General features: G+C 45.2%; 1 protein-coding gene across 1 annotated transcript in view; it reads right to left on the reverse strand.

Annotated features, from left to right (window-relative positions):
- The window catches only part of LOC121873112 (chondroitin sulfate proteoglycan 4-like), a 164,305-nt gene that overhangs the window by 43,836 nt on the left and 95,532 nt on the right, over positions 1-24,937 (reverse strand). Inside the window, exons 5-7 of the mRNA XM_042376424.1 lie at positions 6,332-6,455; positions 3,791-4,041; positions 296-379 (exon numbers count right to left, since the gene is read on the reverse strand). Coding sequence (XP_042232358.1) covers positions 296-379; positions 3,791-4,041; positions 6,332-6,455 — 459 coding nt within the window. The remainder of the gene's footprint in view (positions 1-295; positions 380-3,790; positions 4,042-6,331; positions 6,456-24,937) is intronic.

A 24,937-nucleotide genomic window follows, 5' to 3' on the forward strand; every position in this document is an offset into this window, starting at 1 on the left:
TCTCAATTTCTTTTGCTAAAAAGCCGGATGAGCAAAGTCAGTTTAGAAAACAAACGGACCGCACACACAAGGCCGAGTTGGTTACAAGTAACATTGCATGAAATATAAACCAAACTTAACCTAAGATGGTTCCCTTTTGTTAGGTCACTTAGATTACGTCGGATTTATTTAAGCCTGCTGAGTCATAAATGGCTATTTTATACCATAACGTTGCACATCCGGTTCTCTTGAATAATTAAACTGAGAGTCAGATCCAGGTCGGTACCCCCGCTTATCATATTTGCAAGTACTGTACCTGTTGAGGCCCACAGCTCCGTTGCCCTTATCGAGGATGAGCCTCAGGTGCCCCTCGTAGATCTCTAGTGCGATAAAATCTGATCTGTAGGTGATAGAGGACGACCACGGAGTCATTTAGCAGTGAGACATTCCTTCTGTCATGCAAATGAACAAATATTGTTGCCAAGGCTATCTTACGTTTTGTTACATAAATTCTTTAATATTTGTAAAATAGGAATATTTATACAACATGTAGCTCACAGACGTAATTCAGCGAGTGCAAGAATAAGAAAGTAACTGGGGAGTAATCATGGTGAGATGGGTGCTGGAGTAAGTTGGTCAATGAACTAAGATGGTGGCAAGTAATCTGGTCGCTGGGGAAAGGATGAAACTTTAGGGTGGGTACATATTACAAAGATCAGTTCAAAGTTGTAAACACAAGAGTGTGATGACTTTTCATTGGAATCTCGCCACAATCGACCATTATACAGGGAACTCAAAGGAGAAATGAAAGTGGAATTCCTGAGAAACGTGAATCGTCCTGTCTCAGTATCGTGTACATAAACATTAAGAGAAGATAGCACATCAAGGTGAGCTACAAGGGACCCTGTGCTTGGGATGAGAACCACACACTGGCGTCGGAAAATTCAATAATATTTTAGGAGTTGGTGGTTTGAATCTGCAAATCAAAACTGGGAGTGTGGCAGGTGGTGAATATGGCAGTTGGAGTATGTCAGGTGGGGAGTGTGGCAGGTGGGGAGTGTGGCAGGTGGGGAGTGTGGCAGGTGGGGAGTGTGGCAGGTGGGGAGTGTGGCAGGTGGGGAATATGGCAGTTGGAGTATGTCAGGTGGGGAGTGTGGCAGGTGGGGAGTGTGGCAGGTGGGGGAGGTGGGGCTGTAAACATGCTGAGTATGTCAGGTGGGGAGTGTGGCAGGTGGGGGAGGTGTGGCAGGTGGGGAGGTGGTAGGTGGGGAAAAGGGTGTGGCGCGGTGGTGGGGAGGTGGCAGGTGGGGAGTAAAAAGGTGGTGGGGAATATGGCAGCTGAGCATGTCAGGTAGGAGGTGACAGGTGGGGGAGGTATGCGGGGAGCGTGCGGTGGTGGGGAGGTGGCAGGTGGGGGAGTGTGGTCGGTGGGGAAACATGGCAGCTGGAGGCGCCCAGTGTGGAGGTGCAGGTGGGGGAGTGTGGCAGGTGGGGAGTGTGGTGGTAGGTGGGGGAGGTGGTGCGGGGGAGGTGGCAGTGACTCAGGCAGGAGGGCAGGTGGGAGGTGTGGCAGGTGAGTGGGGCCGGTAGGGAATATGGCGGCTTGGCGGCGCCAGGTGTGGGACTGTGGCAGGTGGGGAGTGTGGAAGTGGTGCGCGAGGTGGCAGGTGGGGGGAGCGGGCAGGTGGAATATGGGCAGCCAGAGGCATGTCAGTGGGGAGTGCGGCAGGTGGGGAGGTGTGGCAGGTGGGGGAGTGTGGTGGCAGGGAGTGTGGCAGGCAAGAGTGTGGCAGGTGGGGAGTGTGGCAGGTGGGGAGGTGTGGCAGGTGGGGGAATATGGCAGTTGGAGTATGTCAGGTAGGGAGGTGATTGCGGTGGGGAGTGTGCGTGGCGGGCAGCGTGGGGAGTGTGTGCTGGCAGGTGGGGAGTGTGGCTGGTGGGTAGAATATGGCAGTTGGAGTATGTCAGGTGGGGAGGTGGCAGGTGGGGAGTGTGAAGGCAAGTGGGGAATATGGCAGCTGGAGAGCATGTCAGGTGGGGAGGTGTGGTGGCAAGTGGGAGGTGGTTAGGGCGGTGTGATGGCCGGTGTGGTACAGGCAGGTGGAGCATGCCTGTGTGAGCGGGCAGGTGGGGGAGTGTGGCAGTGGTGGGGGAGGTGCACAGGGGGGAGGTGGGCAGGTGGGGGAGTGTGGCTGGTGTAACATGGCAGTTGGAGGCATGTCAGGTGGGGAGGTGGCAGGGGAGGTGGCAGGTGGGGAGCGCGTGTGTGAATATGCGCTGGAGGCCTGTGCGGGGAGTGGCAGGTGGGGAGGCAGTCGGGAGCGGGCGGTGGAGGGGAGGTGGCAGGCGTGTATGCAAGTATGAGGGGAGGTGGGCGGCGTGTGGCGGGCAGGGGGGAATATGGCAGTTGGTGTATGTCAGGTGGGGATGCAGTGCGGAGCGGCAGGTAGCCTGCGGCAGTAGGAGCGGTTGCCTGGGTGGGGAGGTGGCAGGTGGGGAGTGTGGGCGTGTGAACACATGGCAGCGAGTGGCGTCAGTGTGGAGCAAGGTGGTGGGGGAGTGTGGCAGGTGGGGGAGGCACGTGTATGTGGCAGTGTACTTATGGCAGTTGGAGCATGTCAGGTGGGGAAGTGGCAGGTGGGGAGCGTGCTATGGTGGGAAATATGGCAATTGGAGTATGTCAGGTGGGGAGCGGCAGGCGGTGGAGGTGGCAGGTGGGGAGGTGGCAAGTGGGGAGGTGGCAGGCGGCGTGGCAGGTGGGGAATATGGCGCCGGAGCATGTCAGTGGGGAGCGTGCAAGTGGGAGGTGGCAGGTGGGGAGTGGGGCACTGTAACATGGCAGTTGGAGTATGTCAGGTGGGGAGGGAAGTGGTGCGGGAAACACAGGTGGGGAGGCTGCCAGTGCGGAGAGTGCAAGTGTGGAGTGGCACGGGAGTGGAAGGTGGGAGGTGTATGGCGGTGGTGGGGAGCGTGGCAGGTGGTGGGGAGGGGAGCAGTTGGCGGCCGTGGGGAGTGTGGCAGGGGTGGCGTGGCAGGTGGGGAGGTGGCAGGTGGGGGAGTGTGTTAGGTGTGTGAATATGGCAGTTGATTATGTCAGTTGGGGAGCGTGGCAGGTGGGAGTGGCAGGTGGGGGAACGTAAGCAGGTGAGTGGCAAGTGGGGAGTGTGGCAGTTGAGCATGTCAGGTGGAGGAGTGTGGCAGGTGGGGAGGTGGCAAGTGGGGATTGTGTGGGGTCAGGTGAGGAGGTGGCTAGGAGGGGGGAGGTGGTCAGGAGGCAGGTGTGTGAACGTGTGTGAGCGTGGCAGGTGGGGGAATATGGCAGCTGGAGTATGTCAGGTGGGGGAGTGTCGCCAGTGGGGGGAATGTGGCGGCGTGGGGGAGGTGGCAGATGGGGAGGTGTGGCAGGTGGGGAGCTAGATAGGTGGGAGTGAGGCAGGTGTAAGTATTGCAGGAGGGGAGTGTGGCAGGTGGGGGAAGAGTGTGGGTGCTGGGAGCATGTCAGGTGGAGAGTGCAGCAGGTGGGGGAATGTGTGAATATGGCAGTTGGAATATGTCAGGTGGGGAGTGTCAGGTGGGGAGTGTGGCAGGTTGTGAGTGTGGCAGGTAGGAGTATTGCAGGAGGGGAGTGTGGCAGGTGGGGAGTGTGGCAGCAGTATGCATCGTGTATGCTACAAACTGTAAGAAGTTACCTGGGTGAGTCAGTCAGGAGCGTTGGTAATAATGCTGGATGAAACAGTTAGGAATAATAATTATAAAAAAATAAAGTTTAATTCACCCAGAAAGACCTTAAAACCAAAGCCATGTATCCTACCTAGAGGGAGGGCCAGTGTTGTAGAGCAGGAGGGCGTGTTGTGACTGTGTCTTAATCTCCATTTTAATTGATCCTCCAGTCCTAGGGTATGAGTCCTGGAAGGCCACGTATGCTCCTGGTTTGATAAAGCTGATGGCCACGTCTGAGGAGGCATCAAACTCTTCAGAACATTCCCACTCCAGGCCGTACACCTCAGACGACGTGGGGTCCTCCTGCACCTCCCGGAGGATCTCAAGCCCGTTGTACATTACCTGCAGGCATAAAGACATTCGTTCTCAGTATTGTACTTTTAAGTGTTGTACTGATAAGTGTTGTAGTTGGTGGTTATGTTAGCTAAGAATTGTTTGCTGGTAGCTGTTGTAGCTGATAATTGCTGTATCTGATGATTGTAGCTGGTAATTGTTGTAGTTGGTAATTGGTGTACTGTAACTGATGATTGTTGTGGTTAGCGGACATAATATATTAATGTAATAAAAGAAAATTCAAGAATGTATTTAATGTTAATTGAAATAAATTAAAATTACAATTTTAACCGACCCATATAACATTTAGACCTTCAGTTTCGTTACGGACTGAAGACTTGTATTGCTGAGTGCTTACTGAACGGTGTGTATAAACGTGTTTAAACAAAATAGTATGGAAACTAAATGTAGGGATATAAAAGAAGAAGTTGTATATACATGGTTGACTTCTGTCCTTGCCTCTCAAATATATTGCCTGTTTCTCGGAAATTCAACGTAATTCAAATAAAATTCTTGTCTATATAATTGTAATTTTAATAGACTACATTTGTCTGGTTGTAGGTGGGAGTGTGGCAGGTGAGGAGTGTGGCAGGTGAGGAGTGTGGCAGGTGTGAGTGTGGCAGTTGGAAGTGTGGCAGGTGGGAGTGTAGCAGGTGGGGTGTTTGGCAGGTGGGGAGTGTGGCAGGGATTGGGATTGGGGCAGGAAGGTGGCAGGAGGGGAGTGGCAGGTGGGGAGTGGCAGGTGGGAGTGGGCAGGGGAGTGGGGAGGTGGCAGGTGGAGGTCGGAGTGTGGTGAGGAGGCAGTGAGTGTGGCAGTAAAGCCACGAGGTGGGAGGTAAGGGGGCAGAGGCAGGTGGGGAGTGCGGTGCGGAAGCGGCAGGTACAGTGTGGCAGGGGGTAGTGGGCAGGTGAAGTGGCATGTGGGGGTGGGAGGGCAGGTGGCAGGGACGTGTGGGAGGTGGCACGGGAGTGTGGCAGGTGGGAGGTGGCAGGTGGAGTGGCAGGAGGTGGGAGTGACAGGAGGAGGGCAGAAGTGTGGCAGGTGGGAGGTGGCAGGGGAGGCAGTGTGTCAGGGAGGAGTGTGGCAGGTGGGGAGCAAAAAGGGGTGGGTGGGGAGGTGGGGGAGTAGCAGGCAGGTGGGAGGTGGCAGGTGGGGGTGTGGCAGGTGGGAGTGGCAGGTGGGGAGGTGGCAGGTGGGAGTGTGGCGGTGGGAGGCATACAGGCGGGGGAGGGCAGGGGAGGTGGCAGGTGGGAGGTGGCAGGTGGATGTGGCAGGTGGCAGGAGGAGGGCAGGGGAGTGTGGCAGGTGGGAGGTGGCAGGTGGGGAGGTGGCAGGGAGGAGGCAGGTGGCAGGTGGGGAGTGTGGCAGGGGGAGGGAGTGTTGCAGGGGGGGGTGGCAAGGGAGGTGGATAAGTTGGAGGTGGGCAGATGGGGCGGTAGGTGGGATTGTGGGTGATCAGACAGGTAAGAGTGGCAGGTGGGAGCAGGAGAGTGGCACGGGCGTGGTGGCAGGTGGAAGGTGGTGAATGAGGCAGGAGGGGCAGTGTGCCACGTGGGGAGGCAAGTGGAAGGAGGCAGGTGGGGGAGTCGGCAGGTGGGCAGTGTGGTGGGTTATGGTGGTGGAAGTGTGGCAAGTGGCAAGAGGCACGTGAGTGTGGAGTGGAGCGGCAGTGTGAGTGTGCGGCGGGAGAGTGTGGTGGTGTGGGGAGCCTGGACAGTGGGAGAGGAGAGGTGGCAGGTGGGAGTGTGGTAGGAGGCAAGGTGGGGAGGCAGGCAGGTGTGGAGGTGGCAGGAGGTGGAGGAGGTGGCAGGTAGGAGTGTAGCTGGTGGGAGTGGTGTGGCAGGTGGGGAGTTTGGTGGTACAGGTACAGGTGAGGAGGTAAGGGTAGGAGAGTGGCAGGGGAGGTGGCAGGTGGGGAGTTTGGAGTGGAAGCAGGTGGGGAGTTTGGCAGGTGTGAGTGGCAGGTGAGTGGTAGGAGGTGGCAGGTGGGGAGTGTGGCAGGTGGGAGAGTGCAGATGGAAGTTTCCATCATGTGGGAAGTGTGTCAAGTGGGAAGTGTGTCATGTGGGAAGAGTGTCATGTGGGAAGTGTAAGTGTGTCAGGTGGGAAGTGTGTCAGGTGGGAAGTGTCACTGAGTGTATCAAAGAACATTAAACAGAATCAACACAATAATACATACAGAGTCCTTAACATATCAAGAGAACCAAGACGTGTAGTAGGAGTGAATGTACAAAACCTACGATCGTTAGCAAAGAGATAAAAAAAAATATCAATAAAAATATATGAAGAGTGACTAACCTGGTCCATACAGCCGCGGAAGTCGTCGAGGAGGCCAAGAAATACCTCGGTAAAGTCCCCCATACCTCCTAGGAACACACCGTAGTGGATGTTGAGCTCGTGGAACCTCCCAGGCAAGGTGATGCTAGCAACAGAGGGAAACATAAGTTAGTTACGTGTGGTAGTAAGAGATGGAAGGTGAGGGGCAGTAGTGATGGTGGAAGGGAGGGTAGTGATGGTGGAAGGGAGGGTAGTGATGGTGGAAGGGAGGGTAGTGATGGTGGAAAGGGAGGGTAGTGATGGTGGATGGGAGGGTAGTGATGGTGGAAGGGAGGGTAGTGATGGTGGAAGGGAGGGTAGTGATGGTGGAAAGGGAGGGTAGTGATGGTGGATGGGAGGGTAGTGATAGTGGAGCGGGAAGAGGGTTGGGATGGTGGAGGGAGGGTAGTGATGTTGGATGGGAGGGAAGATATTCATAACCTCAGCGCATTTACAACAACACACCACACCCATGTATTTGCATAATGCCGAACCCGTGATATATTTATTCCCTTACATCCTCAAAACACTGGTTGAAATAATCGGATCATAGCTATCAACAATCTCATCCGAGGTCTTGTATTGAGGTCATCACTGTCCACACCAGGAGAACACCCGGCCATCCTTTCACGAGGAGTCAGTCTTGTTCACAGGAAGCAGAATACCTTGTACTCCCACACAGACTCTGGGCAGGCGGACACAAGGGCTCATTATAGTTAATGATGCCTTACAAACTCATTCTGGGGTAGGCTATACTTAATGAATATTGAACACAGTAAATTAAAATAACATAAATTTGCTCCACAAATGGAAGAGTATACGCAACCATAAAAAATGAATCGAGCGTAATCTTATGCAGAATATTGATTATTTCAACTTCTTATAAATTTAAATCTTGGAAAATCAAAATCTATAATTGTCCAAATTGAAATCGGACTGTATTTTTCCACTAGAAGTACTTTCCCACATAATAAGAAGTAATCGATCAAACGGAAGTAAAGATAATTCAAGAAACCCGAAAGGTTATGGAAGACGATCACTGTGTGCCGGCGCTTACCGACACAATTCATGCAATCACGATTTTATTCGCAGGATCGTAATATTAGCGGCTGACTTGAGAGATTTAATAGGACACTAAAAAAAAATACACATGAGTGGCACCAAAAATAATTCTTCTCACGTAATGTTGAATGTTAATTAATTAGTCATCTCTAGACTCATTTTTTTCAGTTATTATTAGTATTTCATTTAAATTGGACAAAAAGTTCAAGGCTGTGAATCTTTATTGTGTCAGTTTTAAACTGTCAGTGCAGGTTTTTAAGATAGATTGTGCGTTACAGTATATGGTTTATTGGCGGGAAATAATATCAATATTATCAAACCTGAAATCTGTGGCCATCACTTTCAAACAAAAGCTTCCTCCATAGTTGTTCTTTAAAGAAAATCTACATAATTATTGACATGCAAACTTCATCATCTTTAAGACATTACATGTGTATGTGATGTTAATAAGAGAATGATGGGATTGCAATTTTTCTTTAATTTATCAGTCCAATCCCTCCTTCTGACGCCAGTCAAGAGCTTTATTTTCCAGTACAATTTGACGCCACCAGTGACCCATATATATCGTTGTTTCACTTAATATTACTGTAAACTATATAAAACAATCCCGTTATGCCACAGTGAGAAGGTAAATTAGTGATTATTTATTGGGATATAGACTGGGATTCAAATAGGAATGTAAATCCCTCGTAATATAGCCATTTGTAATCCCCGAAGATTAATTACGAAGACCTCCAATACTCTCCCCCTCCACCCACCACCCTGTCATCTGGCCCTACAGCGTTACTACCTATGGCAAAACTACATTAATCTACAGCAGAGTATTCCCAGGAGAGCTAAGTTCCTTTCAACTCTACGGTGCTATCAGCAAACTTAGACATTTTCCAAAAAACTTTAAGAAGCTGTGAAAATAAAATTTAAATGTGTTTCAAAATGCAGACCAAAATATCGAGGCGTATATTACGCAGATGGTGACACATACCACGAATTTTACGCCGGCCGGTGAATGAGACGACGCAAAATTCTCCTTTGAGAAGCAAATTTCATGAGTTAAGGGAAAATTATTGGGACCTTTTATAACAATTTATGTCAAGAGGGCTGTTGTTGCCTCGCTGCATGCACTTTATGTTGGCTGGAATTATTCCTGTATTCTTGTTACGACTCCTGACACGAGGAATTATTGTCCTTCTTTTGTTGTATCTTGAAACATTGATATAATTATGAGTATTTGGCGGTAGTTGATAGAGAAGCAAATTATGGCAGTGATGATTAATTCCCAAGATGATCTACCAAACACCAGACAATTTCTCTAACGGACATTTACTTGGCGTCCCCGGCTATCTGCTCTCACCACAGCCGCCACACCAAACACCTGTTCCATCACAACACACCTGTAAAACTACCCACATATCTGTCCTACTACCACACACCTGTCCCACTACCACACATTTGTCCCACTACTACACACCTGTACAACTATCACACACCTGTCCCACTACCACACACCTGTACCACTACCACACACGTGTAAAACTACCACACACCTGTCCCACTACCACAAACCTGTCTCACCACCACACCAATGTCCCGTCACCCAACTCTGTCCCATCACCACACACCAGTCCCACCATCACACACCTGTCCCATCACCACACACTTACCCCATCACCACGCACCAGTCCCACCATCACACACCTGTCCCATCACCACACACTTATCCTATCACCACGCACCAGTCCCACCATCACACATCTGCCCCATCACCACACACCAGTCCCACCACCACACACCAGTCCCACCATCACAGATCTGCCCCCATCACCACACACCAGTCCCACCACCACACACCAGTCCCACCACCACGCACCAGTCCACCATCACATCTGCCCCACCACCACACACCAGTCCCATGCATCCCCCCATCCCACCCACCAGTCCCACCACCACACACCAGTCCCACCATCACACACCAGTCCCCACCATCGCACAGCCCCACCACCACACACCAGTCCCACCATCACACACCAGTCCCACCATCACACATCTGCCCCATCACCACACACCAGTCCCACCACCACACACCAGTCCCACCACCACACACCAGTCCCACCATCACACACCAGTCCCACCATCACACATCTGCCCCACCACCACACACCAGTCCCACCATCACACATCTGCCCCATCACCACACACCAGTCCCACCACCACACACCTGTCCCACCAATCATACCTAACATAACCTTACCTAGTTTAATTTATATATAATTTGGCTCTTATCATGATGGTAAACGACAAATGCCCAGTTCATTAAGAGACTCAAAGGACATGCAGGTGGTTGGAGATGTTCGGGGTACTTGGTTCTAACTACAGGGGCGAACATAAACACCTGTAGAGTCCTGTAGGTTCTATTCAACGGAAATATACAGGAGTGCCCTTACAAGCACAGGTAGTCCCTTACACTCTTTATGGGTCAAATGACCTCTCTCTGACCTCTCAGGCGACATGTGGTAAGTGGTACATTAGCAGCTTCCAGATTCTTAATTTGAGTAGGAACGATGGTAAATTGCTATGGGAGGAAATAAAGAAGGCATCTGATAGAAACAATGTATGTATTCTAGGCGATTTCAACTTTTCAGGCTTAGATTGGAAAAATCAACTTAGCGATAATGAATCTGAAGATTTTCTAGAAGTAGTACAAGATAGTTTTTTATATCAATTCATAAACTCGCCCACTAGAGGAAATAATATCCTCGATTTAGTTCTCAGCAATAATGAAAATCTAGTAAAAGATGTTGGGATTGGAGACGAACTAGGAAACAGTGATCATAAAGCCATATATTTTAACATAATATGGAATGGCAGGAAGAAGGAAAATTCGGCCTTGATCCCGGATTTTAGGAAGGCTAACTACGGTAGCTTAAGGAGAGACCTAAGGGATGACCCTATGGTCAAAAGATTAATCCCCCCCACACCTCCGGAAACTGTCAACTTAGGACGGGAGAACCCCGAATTTAATTTAGCAGCTTCTTATGAACAATTTATTGAGACAATCCATAATGCTCAAAATAAACACATCCCTAAAAGAAAATTCAGATCGATACGGAACCAACCAAAATGGATGAATAATAGACTCTTAGATCTTCTAGGGAAAAAGAAAGAAGTATATAGAAAAGTTAAGAAAGGCGAAAATCACTTACTTGGTTACTATCAGAACCTAACAAGACAGGTAAATACAGAAATTAGGAAAGCAAAGAGAAATTATGAAATCAAGGTAGCAAATGAATCGAAAAATAACCCCAAAGCTTTTTATCAACTGTATAAATCAAAGGTTAGAGATACAATAGGTCCCCTTAAAACTACGACAGGAGAAATGACTGATGATGAGTTAGAAATGTGTAGTACGTTAAATAGTCATTTTCTCTCCGTATTCACAAATGAAAACCTAGCACAGTTTCCAGAAGTTCATAAGGTATATAACGACAGTATAGAAAATATGTTGATGAATATCAATATTACTAGTAACGATGTGCTTAAAGTATTAACAAACTGAAGCCTCATAAATCGCCTGGTCCAGACGAGGTATATGCTAGAATATTAAAAGAATGTAGAGATGAGTTGAGTAATCCATTAGCAGTTTTATTTAATAAGTCATTAGAATCGGGCCTAGTGCCAGAAGCTTGGAAACTTGCAAATGTAGTTCCGATTTTCAAAAAAGGTGATAAATCAATTGCATCAAATTACCGTCCCATTAGTCTCACGTCAATCATAGGCAAGTTGCTAGAGTCAATTATTGCTACAAAAATCAGAAGCCACCTTGAAACATTCAACTTAATTCATTCTTCTCAGCACGGGTTCACCCAGGGACGTTCTTGTCTCACAAATTTGCTTAGCTTTTTCTCAGAAGTATATGAAGCGGTAGATAATGATAAGTCATATGATATAATTTATTTAGATTTCAGTAAAGCATTCGATAGAGTCCCTCATGAGAGATTGATAAGGAAGGTAGAAGCACATGGAATAGGTGGATCATTATTAAAATGGATTAGGTCATGGTTAACTGGTAGGAAACAAAGAGTCAGCATAAATGGATTTAAGTCAGACTGGGGTGCGGTCAAAAGCGGAGTTCCCCAGGGATCTGTATTAGGCCCTCTGCTGTTTGTTATATTCATTAATGATCTTGATTTAGGTATAACTAGTAGGATTAGTAAATTTGCAGATGATACCAAAATGGGGAGAGTGATAAATTCAGACAGTGACTTTGAACACCTTCAAAGAGATCTAGATACCTTACATGAGTGGTCAGTAGACTGGCAAATGAATTTTAATACTGATAAATGCAAGGTACTACAGATAGGGAAGACGAATACAAACGTTAAGTATAAACTAGGTAACACGGAAATAGAAAACTCAGATTGTGAAAAAGATCTAGGTGTATTTGTTAGCAACGACTTGAAACCTAGAAAACAATGTATTAGCGTTCGCAACAAGGCAAACAGGATTCTTGGGTTCATATCTAGGAGTGTGAGTAACAGAACTGCTGACGTTATCTTGAAACTTTACCTAGCATTAGTGAGGCCACACATGGATTATGCGGTTCAATTCTGGTGTCCTTATTATAGAATGGACATAGATTCTTTGGAGAGAGTACAAAGAAGAATGACAAAAATGATCCATAATATTAGAAACCTTCCATATGAAGAAAGACTGAAAAGCTTAGGCTTGCATTCATTAGAGAGGCGTAGAGTTAGGGGAGATATGATAGAGGTGTTCAAGTGGGTAAGTGGGATTAACAAGGGTAAAATGGAAGATGTTCTGAAGCTCAGTAATAACGAAATAACTAGAACAAATGGCTTTAAATTAGATAAATTCCGATTCAGAAAGGATATAGGCAAGCACTGGTTTGGTAATAGAGTTGTGGATATGTGGAATAGGCTACCGAGTGCTATAGTAGGATCGGGGACGCTAGGGAGCTTCAAGACGAAGTTGGATAGGCACATGGGAGTGCTGGGATGGGTGTGAAAGGGATCTGCCCTGTATGGGCCAGTCGGCCTCCTGCAGTATCCCACTTTCTTATGTTCTTATGTTCTTATGTCGCCAGGCACATTACCTAAGCGTGTGGTGACATGAAACAGGGGCATTGCCACACGCTACTGACTAGAGAAGTATATATATATATATATATATATATATATATATATATATATATATATATATATATATATATATATATATATATATATATATATATATATATATATATATAGAGAGAGAGAGAGAGAGAGAGAGAGAGAGAGAGAGAGAGAGAGAGAGAGAGAGAGAGAGAGAGAGAGAGAGAGAGAGAGAGAGTACATACATGGTATACATACAACATACATAATATACATACAGTGGTCTCTCTATAAGTCAAATGGTGGGAAGTGAGGGCACTTTCCATAGAGTGATTGTCTCAGTGAATCTTGGATCATGGACTCCTGCAGCAGTTCTGAGATGTTTTGAATGGATCTTCATCGCCGGTTTGTTAGATGTCATGTAGGAGTCATAAGAATGCAGGGTAATATTTTCAGAGAAGTCTAGGAGTACTGATTGCTTTTTGACACGGTGAACTGCGAAGGTGGGAGGTGGTCAAAAACAATAGCAACAGAGACCTTCGTCTCAATCCGTCTCAGTCATTTTCTTTGGCCGCTGTAACTAATTGGTTCTTTTATGGTGTTACTTTTTACACAACGCAGCCGCCAAGGTTTCTGTCTAGATCACCCGTCACTTTATACAACACAGCGTCACTCGTCAGCATGTCCTTGGCCATGTATATAAGTAATGGAAAATCATAAGTTATAGAAAACCTATGATCCCAAAACAAAGAAACGAGGCAATATACCAATAAAAGTCATAACCGTTTAAGAAATTTATTATTTGATATGTAGAAATAAAACAAAACAGAGTGGCCCAATCACTTAAACACACACACACACACACACACACACACACACACACACACACGAACGCACAAATCAAGATAAGTGACTGATCTATGTAATAATTCATTCATTATTATCCTCGACTTAAGGAATGTTTACAGACGATAACCAATTCGGGTTGGAAATAAATAATACAGACAGACAAGAAAAAACATTAAACAAAATTAAAATCATATCCGATCTCAAGTAAGATAGTGACACCTAAAAAAACACGATCTATACCAGATATACATAACAAGAATATATAATTCAGACAAAGAAACTTGAACGTTTTGCAACCTTATAAATACATACACACAAACATGTAGAAAAACACAACTACTTTCATAAAATAGATACAGTGAGTGACAATGAGTTGCCCACCCACCCACACGCCCACCACCAGGCCAGCTAGCGACCACAAGCAAGAAGCACTTCCTGGTAGAGATACAATCAATACCAAATTGACACGGGGGCCGACCACCGGCTGAAGCCCCTTAAGTGGGAGTTGGGGGGGAGGGGAGGCGGTCGCCCAAGGTGCTCACTCACGGGGAACCTATGGCCGCACTTCATCATCAGGAGATAAAGTGAGGAGCTCACTCAGCCAAGGGTCCACCTTTCTCCCTAAACGTAAGATGTGAACAGTAGCCAAAGGGATCCACTGTTCCTTATGAGTGAAGTTTGGAAGGCAGCCAAGGAGGAGCGCTGCCCGCTAAAGGGAGGCGTGAGAGGCAGCCTTAATAGTGAACAACCGTAGAATGAATGGAGGGTTCAAGGCAAAAAATAATTACGGAATACTCAAATGACCCAGATGTAAAATTTTATGATCTGTTTTTCAGCAGTTTTTCTATCAGAGCCGTCAGCGATATTTCTCAAGACAGACTTCCCCTCCTAGTTATTACAGTGGCTTTATAATTATTGACGATTTATTGCACAGCCATCTTTAATTATAATGTGGCCCTCTACCCCCCTGAGCGAGTCACAGACGAGTCGCTGGCATTGAATTTTTTTTACGCTTTACCGGTGCCAGCCAGTGACACACCGACACACTGTCCTTAACAAATTTACACCGTCGTAAATTCTCTTTCTCGCTGACAGACCCTCCTCCACCTTCCTCTTAGCGCTTATCTTTTACCGACTCTCTCTACTTGTTGATACCTGACTTGGTGAACTTGTTTAATCTTGAGTCACATCCCTGTACAACTTACTCTATCCTTGAGTCACATCCCTGTATAAATTACTCTACTCTTGAGTCACAACCCTGTACAACTCACTCTACCTTTGAGTCACATCCCTGTAAAACTTACTCACCTTTGAGTCACATCCTTAATAGAACTTCATGATGGGATCTGATGATGTGACCTGCTAATAAGACTTCATGATGGGACCTGCTGTCAACACTCAGTAAGGGACCATCAGTTCTTAAGCATAATATCACAGTTTGTCATGGATTTTTCAATGTAATAGTCTAAGTGTGGATTATATTATATAAAGATTATAAGATATTGCGTTTCTTATATTTCTTACCGTAGAGTTCGATACCTTCACAATGGTTACTTACAGGATATTATGGTGTATCTACGTAGAAATTCACTCCACCACCCGACATTCCATGATTTATACTTGATAAATGATGATTTAATGAGTTTCATTAATTTCCAACATCCATCTAAGTTATTGGTTATACTTTGTCATAACCAATCAGTCATTACCTTGAGTAATAATAAGATAGGATCACAGATACGGGCAGATAATTGCACTTACATTTATTTGTCAAGCTTCCATACAATGATTTACAATTTGCATGGATATACGAGTCACTCACATTCACGCTGTAATAAAATTAATCTTCTAAAAGAGGGAATTTTCAACTTGGGGACACATGTGATTACTCTACTATGGGTATGACTTAACAGAGCCTTAATTCTTCAAGTGATACATTTACTGCCAGCCTTTTTGCAACCAGGCTTCCGCACAAGAACTTCTTTCCACGGGGAATAACAACAAAAAGAAACTCCTGGGTTACCACACATAGTCTCGCGTCACTGACAGTCACTGTAGACGGTTGTCGCGGGAAGGAGAACTGGTAAGCGTGAATTGATTAACTACATAGGTTCAATAGGCCAGCATGGATTGCTTTTGTCGCAACCAGGCTTCCACATGTGATTTTTCCACGGGGAATACAAACCTAGGTTAACAAACTTAATCTCGTGTCGATCATGGTCAATGTAGACGGGTGTCATGCAGGAGAACTCTGTAAGCGTGACTTGATTAACCATTTACTGTAGGTTTGATAGGCCAGCCTGGATTGCTCTTGTTGCAACCAGGCATCCACACGTGGAAATATCACGGGGATAACAACCTAGGTTAGCACACTTAGTCTAGTGTCGATGACGGTCTACAGGACGGGGTGGCGGTGGAGGACTCTGTTTGGTGTCCCGTTCCCTTCAGGAGGAAGAAGGTGGACGTCTTAACTAACCCATGGCCTCGGGAATACTGCTCAAAATGTGGTTTTAGGGCGTGAGGCGATGAACAGTACAACACTGTCTCAATGGCCTCCCCCTATAGACTGGCTAACATACCACTGATGGAAAAAATATGTGGTAGTCATGGCTCGCCGGGTGCCTTATCTCTAGTAAAACAAACTTTGGAGTTGGTTATGTGGGTAAGCCTAACGCAACCCATGGCACTGTTATAACAATATAAGTACAGTACGTGTATTAGCCCTTATACACCTATTTCCAGGAAAAAGGTGTTTTATAAACATCTTCGTAACGTGTCATTTTACTGTACCAAGATGCTGGTAAGCACTTTGTTGTTCAAGGTTATTATTTTATTATATGGCTTCAGACTATTGTGAACTCAAAGTGCTTTCTGTATAGTATGTTCTGCTTTTGTGCATTAAGTAACTAATTATTTAAATTGTAGTGGAACTCGTCAACCTCAGATCTCGTGATCAGGTCATCCTCAACCGTTACATTTTGTGAGGATTTCGTTGTCAGGTCTCCAGGTAAAGTGAGGTCGCCCTCTGTGGGTACATTGTGTGAGGTCACCTCAGACGAGGTTCATGTAATCCATCCCCAAATATGATACCCCTTCTCTCAGCTGCCTTTTCAACCTATCAAAGCTTGCCCTTCTGAAATCTGGGACTTTAATGGAATTTTCCTTGCGACTGCCATTAAATTTTAGTTGAAATCTTATTTCTTTGTAATCGCTTTGGCAAGTTTGTTCCCTAACTCGACATTACTAATGAGATTTTCTCTGTTCGACAGAACTAAATCGAGTATATTATTACCCCGGGTGGGCTCGGTTATATTGTAATGGCCCTTGTTTCATAAACAGAAGACTTATGTAAATGGGTTAATTACATTTGATTTATATACTGATTCACCCCCTGTAACTTTCCACTGGCTATGATGTGACATGTTCAATGCATGAGATAAGGTGTGCCCACGGGAAGCTGCGTCATACTGTGCTGAGTAAAGGCATAAAGTAGCCGGCTCCTGGCCACCTAAAGCGGGCAGTAGCTTGATATCCTTGACTAGAGGAAGACGTTATTTGAGAGCCGCTGTGGATGGCTCCATCTTCCCTCGAGGGAGGACGAAGTCCCTATTCCGTTCTCCCTGGATGGGTCACTACTCAGAGTCTCACTCACAATTTTACATCGAACGGACGTAGATAATACGGCCTATTTACATAGCCGCCGTCCTTTCTCTTCACGCTCATAAATAGTGGAAGCTACGGTTGATCTACACTCAGGAATTATACAAACAATACTTTTTAACAAAAGAAGAAATTTCAATTGGATTTCGTTACTAAAGCCCAATATAATAAATATGTGAACCAACCTGGTTAGCTTGGAATTAACCAGCCGGTTCATATAAGGTGGCAGCAACGGTGGTGACGGATATACTCTTCGGGTCTACATACCAAGGCGTCAGTGCTTTGTGAAACAAGAAAAAAAAACCAGTGAAGTGTTACATATCCAAGTATATTGTTATATCCCGTATTGAGACGATTGTAATTGAGTGTTTCTCATTCTGTCGCCCAAAGACGGTGCAGAGTTATTCCAATAACCGAAACCGAGTTATTGTTGACTTATTACCATACAGCTAGTTGGTGATATCTCTGTTAACGACAAGTGAGGGCGGTCAGGAAAGCGTCTTGTCAGCATTCTGACCCTGTGCCCAGCCACTTGGATATACTGTGGAGGTACTCCCCTGTCGTGAAGTGGATTCACCCGGCGGTTTTTTTTTTTTTTTTTGTAGGGAAAGGAGGAATGAAGGAAGATTAGAGGTGGGGGAAGGAAGTTATAGTTCGGAAATTGAAGAAATTCAGGAGGAGGTAAGAGAGGGCGGGCTGACTGCCTAGCTAAGCTAATAGTGTGTTTGGGTTGTGTCATGGGTTAGTTATTGTCTGCCGGTACAGGCACTAGACAGCTTATCCTGTCCCATTTATGGGTGTTTTAAGGGCCTTATTTCATATTCCGCCGACCCTACTGGCGGATGCTGGTCTAGGGAGGTTGTCTATTGCCTGGCCGTGTAGATTGGGGGTGGTAATGAACCTTTTGAGATTTCGTAGCTTTTTGGGAACCATGTATGGTTGTTGTCGTTATCTGGTGGGAATCTTTGAAGGAGTTCTTGCTCTGATAGTTCTATCTTTTGCCAGATTCTGTTGGCCAGGGTGTGCAGCTGCTGGTTGATGGGTTTCATTCTCAGGTCTCTATGTATCTCGGCTGTGGTTCTGGTGAAGGGGTATCTTTCACCTGTGACGAATCTTAGGGCTTCATTTTGGACCACCTGTAATTTTAATATTTGAGTGGTGCTCATAGTATGAAGAGGTATTGCTGGGTAAGTTAATATCGGTGTGATAAATGATGTCACCAGGCGGAGTTTTATTTTCTCAGGAAGTGCTTTAAAGCGGTAAAGTTTTCTCAGCTCTCTTCTTGCTTTTTCCTTCCTACTGTGGACATGATGGGAGTAACCTGTCGTGGATATATGTAGGCCCAGGAGGGTGCCTCTGCTTTTGTATTCTATCTGGGCATTATTGGTTACTAATGGGTGGGTTTTCCTTCTGCATAAGGGTATCACTGTGAATTTCGGGAGACTGGTTTGGATTTTCCATTGTTTTTCGTAGTTATTTACCCTTTCAAATTCCCGCCTGGTGTTTTCGGCCTGTAACGCTCGCGATTTTCCTTGATGTGTTGTTATTTGAGTGATGTCGTCTGCATACATAATATCTTCGTTACCTATTCTAGCGGGAGGCGGGGTGTCACTTGTGTAGATAATATAAAGGGTGGGGGAGAGGACGCTTCCCTGAGGGACTCCACTCATGAGTGGGAAGGTCTCTCCTGTGTGTTGTCCTACCCTCAGTCTAGCATTTCTGCCGTCAAGAAAGTTGCAAAGCAACTTTTCAATGTTGGTGGGAAGTCCGAGTTGGAGGATCTTATATTTTAGACCGTCGTGCCAGACTTTGTCAAATGCCTTCGCTACATCCCGGAGAGTTAGAATACATTGTCTACCACTCGCCGCGGCTCTGGCTATGTTTTCGCATGCCAGGGCTATCGCTGTTGTGGTGGACTTCCCTTTCCTGAACCCGAATTGTCTACAGTTGACTCTGTTTGTTGTTTCCAGGTGATTTCTCAGACGGTTATTGATGATTTTTTCTAGGATTTTTCCAGGTACTTCGAGGAGGGCGATCGGTCTGTAGTTTAGTGGGACGGCGGGGTTCTTTCCTTGTTTTGGTGTTAGGGTAATAATGGCCTCTTTGAATTTAGTTGGGAAGTAGCCCGAAGCCAGGCAAGCGTTCATTGTGGTTCTCAGTCTCTCCATGGCCGGGTTGTTTATGTGGCTGAGGATCTCCTTGGTGATGCTTGAATAACCAGGGGCTTTATTTTTGGTATTGGAGATGGCTGTGTTGAGTTCTTCCGAGGTGATTGGTTTGGACAATGGGCTGTCCGCTCTCAGATCCTCCCATATGATTTCAGGGGAAGGCCGAGTGCGGTGTGTCTGACCCCGGAGTTCATCAAGGACGAGCTCCTCGTGGGTACCATCGAATCCCCTATTCTCTTCATTTGTGATTCGGAAGATGTTCCTCCATATGTCCCTGAATATGGGTTCTTTATCTTGGTCGTCATATATTTTACTTCCTGCGTGGTCAGTTATATATGATGACTCGTTATGGCTGCAACCTTTCAATCTCTTAACTCGACGCCAGAACTCTCCTGGATCGTTGTATGTATGTGAGAGTTGTTCAACTATTTCTGCCCATTTAAGGTTGCTTTGTTCCAGAGATCTTGTTTTTATTTCCTCCCGGATTCTTCTGTATGTATTGTAGCTTACGATGTCCCAACCATGGGTCTCGGCTCTCTGTTGTAGCAGTTGGAACTGGTTTGTGAGGGCTATGAGTTCTGGAGTTTGTTGTGGGTGTGGGAGAGTTCTGTTGCGTTTGAGAGGCGTGGCCTCCTGGTAGGCTGTTCCTATGGCTTCACACCATGTGTTGATTTCTTCGTCTATTATGTTCACCGGCTGACTGTCTATGGTCTGCAGGATTGTCATGCCCTTGACCTCAAGTTCGGCTGTAGCTTTTTCGTTGAATAAGTCCCAGTCGGTCTGCTTGGCGATTCTCCGTGGTGGAGCTGGTATAGTTATTGGTGTTGCTGATATGGTCATGATTATAGGTAGGTGGTCGCTGGAGGTTACAGGGCCTTGTTCAAAGAGATAGTTGTGGAAGCATCTGCCGTTTGTTATTGCTATATCTGGAGTAGTGGCTGAGTTCCTTCTGTCTGGCGTTCACGTCTCCAATGATGTAGGTTGCGTGGTGGTATGATAGGAGTCTGTGGAAGTCCCCGTAAGGCAGGTAGTCCCTGCGTGGTGGGAGGTAGGTTGTGGCTATTATGATTGACCCTGTGGTCAAGTTGATTTGAACAGCGAGAGTTTCAGAGGTGAAGTCGTCTATGATTCTGTGGTGGACATCTCTTTTTACGGCGATGGCCACCCCGTCATTTGGCTCCTCTGATAGATTGGATTTATGGATCATGTAACCAAATACTTTCAGTTCCTCAGCCGCCTTTTGGCCGTGTGAGTTTATGAGTATAATATCTGCGTCGACTTGGTTGTATTGGCTGTACATACTGAATTTATTAGTTCTCCAGTGGAGGACCCCCACCCCCCACCTGGGACCATCTGTGGATCGCTTTTTCTGTGAAGACCTCCAACAGTGGGACTCTATACGAAATAGCTTCTTAAGTGATTGTTACAACTAACAGTCATCTCACCATATACATAATAGGTAAAGGTAGAGGAATTATGTTCTCCCTATTACAGTGGCATACTGGTTTAGAAGAAGTATATATATATATATATATATATATATATATATATATATATATATATATATATATATATATATATATATATATATATATATATATATATGCAAGTAAATCACTGTAGGTGCACGTGATCTAGGTATATGCTGATAACCACAAGGAAAGAAGAAAACACGAAGTTCCCAAGCGCTTTCGTGTAATTCACATCTTCAGGGGTGAGTACAGACTAAAGAGAAGTACAAAACAAGGTGTATATATACAGAGGAGGGTGAGACCAGGTCCACAATGGTCAGGTATTAGGTAATGACCCTACTAATCTTTAAATAGCACGGCAAGGGTCGGTAGTCAGGTCAGAGGGTAAGGTGACCCAACCTTCTCACCTGGTTACAAATCTTCTTAATTACAAAATTGTCCAGTTTGTACATGCCATTACTCAAATTCATGTTGAATGCTTCGGTATGTTTAATGAGACTAGATTCTATGATGTTCCTACTATCAATTGAATTACAAGGAAAAATTGAGGAGGCATTATCCCAGTCAATGCAATGCTTGTTATCCCTCAAATGAACAAACAGAGCATTGGATTCCTGGCCTGTCCTAACACTATATCTAAGTTGTTTAAGTCTATATATATATATATATATATATATATATATATATATATATATATATATATATATATATATATATATATATATATATATATATATATATATATATATATATATATATATATATATATATAAACGTAAGTGTAAATGTGAAATAGCAATCAAAGATATTGTTATATGTGGTACATTTACTACTACAAGGAAGATGAACTGTTACATCTGCTACACGTTGAGTTTATGTCCACAACCATTACTGAGTTATTAATAGTTGCTGAATTATAGCAGCAATCCTGTGAGCTGAAGCGAACATTAGTTTCTGCAAATGATTCGTTCACTGCCCAGGGTGTGACAGGACGTGACTGCAGTTGTTGTAACTACTCATCAATCAACATCCTGTCAACAAAATTCTTTCGTGTGGTGTGAATAACCCCCAGTTACCAGCACCCAGCACCCCCCCTAGTGATGACACATCTCCGGTCATGAGAGATGCACCCCTTTGTGATGACACATCTCCGGTCATGAGAGATGGTCTCAGCATTCTGAGGTATGGTGTGGTGGGTGAACTAGTGTAACCAGGAGCGGTAGTTTGCTGTACTCATGATTTTCGCGAAAATTGACCCAGTCACAGGACCTTGGAATCAGCTGTGTCTCCTGTGAGTGACACACGCAAGTCTGCGGGATTGCGGCAACAATTTCACATTTTCAAGAAATTCTAGACAGGATTCTTCAATCAAGCCTACAAGAAATAGGTAGTATCTAGGTATACATTAAATATATACACACATTTACATGTTCGAGACATAACTCCACATCGATGGGACATCGGATAGGTTATTGTCATTGTTGTAAGTGCTTACTTATTTTAATATATACTGACGTGAAATAATTCCCAGTATTTATTAGACATAGAAAATGAGGACTTTTCTTTTGATCCCAGGGAGGATAAGAATGTTCATAATTTTCAAACTACATATTTTAATGATGTCAAAGACACATCTTCTTAAAATAAAAATATGATAGTTCTACAGTAAAGTATCACAAACTGTAAATTTTCAGCCATGCCGTGTAGAACCTTTCACAACTCAGTACCATTGCTCACCGTAAGGTCGAAAGTGTTGTCCACCATTCCCGCTCAGAGGAAGGCGGATAATGTGTCAGAGATAACCCAAGACCTCACACCCTCACTTTCCCAGCGTGATTACAGTAGCAAAAGTTGTACATTGCTAAGAAGATGCGTTCTTAAATACGAAGTAGGCGAAGATTATTTCTGCCATGTTGCTTTTGATATTGGCAATAATGTTTGTGTTTTAAGTTAGAATCATCCAATTTTTTGTACATGAGATACTAGCCCATAAGACACTTAAGTCTAGGACCCCTGTAGTGATGAAAACCCTACGGTTGTAGAGTCCCCAGCTTAGTGTTTACACATATATTTGTAACATGGTTAGGTTTATGTATAGGATGTTTATCTGCGAGTTTAGTATAGTCCTCGTGGAGCTCGGAGGGTAGGTGACCGAGCGATGTAATGGCCCTTGTTTCCTAAACAGAAGACTTATATAAATGGGTTAATTACATTTGATTTATATACTGATTCATCCCCTGTAACTTTCCACAGGCTATGAGGTGACATGTTCAATGCACGTGATAAGGTGTGCCCACTGGAAGCTGCATCATACTATGCTGAGTAAAGGCATAAAGTAGCCGGCTCCTGGCCACCTAAAGCGGGCAGTAGCTTGATATCCTTGATTAGAGGAAGACGTTATTTGAGAGCCGCTGTGGATGGCTCCGTCTTCCCTCGAGGGAGGACAAAGTCCTTATTCCATTCTCCCTCGATGAACCACTACTCAGAGTCTCACTCACAATCTTACATCAAACGAACGTAGATAATACGGCCTATTTACATTGCCGCCGTCCTTTCTCTTCACGCTCATAAATAGTAGAAGTTACGGTTCATCTACACTCAGGAATTATACAAACAATACTTCATAATAAAAGAAGAAACTTCAATTGGGTTTCGTTACTAAAGCCCAATATAATATATATGTGAACCAACCTGGTTAACTTGCAATTAACCAGCCGGTTCAATATGTTGAATTAGGAAACAGTCCTGAACTATTTCAAGAAAATCATCTGATTCTGAGTTACCTGTAAGGTCGATCCAATCTATTTGGTTAAAGTTAAAATCGTCTTCTATAAAGACATTGCTATGCCTGGAAGTCCTGCGCATTTCATCCCAAATATGTCGCTCATTAACTCTATCAAGATTAGGAGGTCTATATATTACTCCTGCAATTAATTTTTCCCTACCATTAATTCTATCCAAATTGTATCTGTATTCAGTTCAGTCTTTATTTCCTTATTTATTTCACACTTCAGATTATCCATGACATATATTGCTACCCCGCCTCCTTTCCTAATCTGCCTATCGGTATGGAACAATTTGAAACCTGCAATTTGGTATTCGACAGGTTAACTCTCGTGAGACTAAGTTAATCCATGTTTCTGTGAATGCTATTATATCGATTTTTTCGGTACATACCAACGCCCTAATTTCATCCATCTTGTTTTTCATACTCCTACTGTTTGCGTAGTAGACATTTAAGTTAGTCGTGTTCTGAGTCCCCTCTTTGACCCGTTTAGATTTCAACTCCCTTCCTAGTTTAGTTTTGTCATCATTCCTAGCACTGTTTCCCTGTAACCTTTCACTTTGTTTACCCGCTCCCACTGCAGTCTCCTCCACCTCCTTGCCCATATACAGTATTCCCCTAGCAGTTTAAAGACTTTGACATCTTTTGAACTGCCCTCTCGAGAGAGCCATCCAGGGTTGCCACCCCATCCCTAGACAGATGCACCCCATCCCTAGCATAAAGGCCCCTTCTGCCGTAAAAGTTGTCCCAGTTGTCAATGAATGGGACTGATATTGACTTGCAATATCTGTCAAGACGGCCGTTGACACCAATTGCCCTTGACAACCATTCATTGTCAACTCTCCTTCTAGGCAGGACACCACATATGATAGGGATCCCTCCCTTCAACCTAATATGTTCAATAGCTGTCTTGAACTTATCAAGGAGCTCCTCACTCCTACACCGGCCAATATCATTGCATCCTGCACTGAGGCAGATAATGGGTTTGTTCCCATTACCAGACAAAATATTGTCCATCCTGTCAACTATATCCTCCACCCAAGCTCCAGGCTAACACACCTTCATCCTATTTTTATTTCTACCACAAAAAAGCTCTATCCAGGTACTGTACCTGGAAATCGCCAACAATTAAGGTTTTCGTACTTTCCTTGTCAGCCCTGTCATTGATTATGGTAACGTCCAATTCGTCTATTAAAGGAAAGAGTGACAATACAAGTCCAGGAGTGACACACAAGTCCAAGAAAGATACACAAGTCCAGGAGTGATACACAAGTCCAAGAGTGACACACAAGTCCAGGAAAAACACACAAGTCCAGGAGTGACACACAAGTCCAAGAGTGACACACAAGTCCAGGAAAGACACACAAGTCCAGGAGTGATACACAAGTCCAAGAGTGACACACAAGTCCAGGAGTGACACACAAGTCCAGGACTTACACACAAGTCCAGGAGTAACACAGAAGTCCAGGAGTGACACAGAA

This window comes from Homarus americanus, unplaced genomic scaffold (genome assembly GCF_018991925.1).
Source record: "Homarus americanus isolate GMGI-L3 unplaced genomic scaffold, GMGI_Hamer_2.0 scaffold32929, whole genome shotgun sequence".
NCBI classification, from domain to species: domain Eukaryota; kingdom Metazoa; phylum Arthropoda; class Malacostraca; order Decapoda; family Nephropidae; genus Homarus; species Homarus americanus.